The 1,594-nt window shown below is 43.4% G+C and overlaps 1 protein-coding gene across 1 annotated transcript; it reads right to left on the bottom strand.

Moving 5' to 3' along the window:
* Positions 1-550: 550 nt before the first annotated feature.
* Positions 551-1,335, bottom strand: LOC112968341 (gap junction beta-6 protein-like). Its single transcript, XM_026070496.1, has one exon. The coding sequence runs from the start codon at positions 1,317-1,319 to the stop codon at positions 642-644; it is 678 nt and encodes a 225-aa protein (XP_025926281.1). The 5' UTR covers positions 1,320-1,335; the 3' UTR covers positions 551-641.
* Between the last annotated feature and the right edge of the window lie 259 nt (positions 1,336-1,594).

The raw sequence follows: 1,594 nt of genomic DNA, 5'->3' as shown, positions 1-1,594 counted from the left end.
CTGCTGGGGTGGCTCCTCAGTGCAGAGGAGGAGCTGAAAAGCTAAAATATGGCTGATCCCCGGTGCTGCCATAGAGAGCCTGTGTTCCTAGTCCCTTTGCTTGCTCTCAAAAGTGTTTAGAGAAAGAATAACAACCTGCTATAAACATGAATATAACCTGCTATAAACATGATTGCCTCTCTGTCTTCTTGCCTTTCACAAGTAGTAAGTTCACCAAAAAATCCCCCTTCATCCCACTTTGATCAAACTCTGTTACTGGCTTGCCCCTGAAGCTGACCAGTACAATGCAGGCAATGTGTTTATGATTTCTGCCTCTCCTTTGGGCGCTAGAGCCTCCTCTGGGCCCTTCAACTCCCACTTTTTGAAAAGTGACCCTATCCCACCAAACAGAATCACAGCAGTAGACGTACTTGGAAAAGTTGCTGCCAAAAGGCTGCTCTCTTTATTTGTGGATAAGAATACTGAATTAGCTTACGAACTAAGCTCAGTGGCAGCTTCCCAGGGAGGATATCATTTTAAAGTTATGAATGATCTTTCATTTTTGTCCTTTTCCTTCAGCGTGGAAATATTGCAGATTGTTTTCTGACACCTAAGAAAGTTTGAGTAAAATGGGGACCTAAGAAATCGTGGTACTGGAGGAATTATTTTAGAGCTGTTGATTTCCTGCGTTCTCTCACGCAAACTTTTATCACTAGGTAACACAATTCAGCCAGATTCAACATCATGCAGATCCCAGACACAGCAAGCATGAAAATAGTGAATGTGGTTTTCTCAGTGGGCCGAGAAACAAAACAATCCACTGTGTTGGGGCAGGGCCAAGCATTACACTTCATCAGGCGAGGCATTTGGTACCCATCATACATGTGATAGAAAGCATACATGAAGATGGCTTCAAAGATGATCCTGAAGAAGATGCTGCTGGTATATGTCCACCACAGGGGGCCCCGGATGTGAATCTTCTCATTTTTCAGCTCTTCGATGTCGATTTTCTCACCATTTCTGAAACGCCTTTTCTTCTCATGCCTTCTGTAAGCTACATGCATGGCCACCAGCAGTGCAGGTGTAGAAACAAAGATCAGCTGCAAGGCCCAGAGTCTGATATGAGAGATGGGGAAAAAATGGTCATAGCAAACATTTCTGCACCCAGGCTGAAGTGTGTTGCAGACAAAATCTTGTTGTTCATCTCCCCAGACTCTCTCTGCCGCTACAACCAGGATCATGATACGGAAGATGAACAGGACTGTGAGCCATATCTTTCCGATGCTGGTGGAATGTTTATTTACACCTCCTAAAATGGCCTGCAGAGCTCCCCAGTCCATCTTCTTTTCTGTGTCCTTTTACCTGTAACATCACATAAAGATGACACCAAATGGTCAATTTTCAAGGGGTGAAGAATCAGTACCGTGCCTTCCATGGACTGGCAGATTTCCTAACACTCACTCAGAGTCAAAGGCAAATGCAAGTCACTTTTATTAACACCATCCATATATTTAGAAGATGATGGATTCAACCACCATATTAAACACTCCTTCTATATAGTTATGATGGGACAACCATACTTTGTTACTTTTCTCAAAGCTTGTGATAGAAAGTA

Source organism: Apteryx rowi, unplaced genomic scaffold, assembly GCF_003343035.1.
Source record: "Apteryx rowi isolate R43461 unplaced genomic scaffold, aptRow1 scaffold_311, whole genome shotgun sequence".
Taxonomy (NCBI): domain Eukaryota; kingdom Metazoa; phylum Chordata; class Aves; order Apterygiformes; family Apterygidae; genus Apteryx; species Apteryx rowi.
The sequence above is the reverse complement of the archived record's forward strand: the minus strand, read 5'-3'. Positions and strand labels throughout refer to the sequence as shown.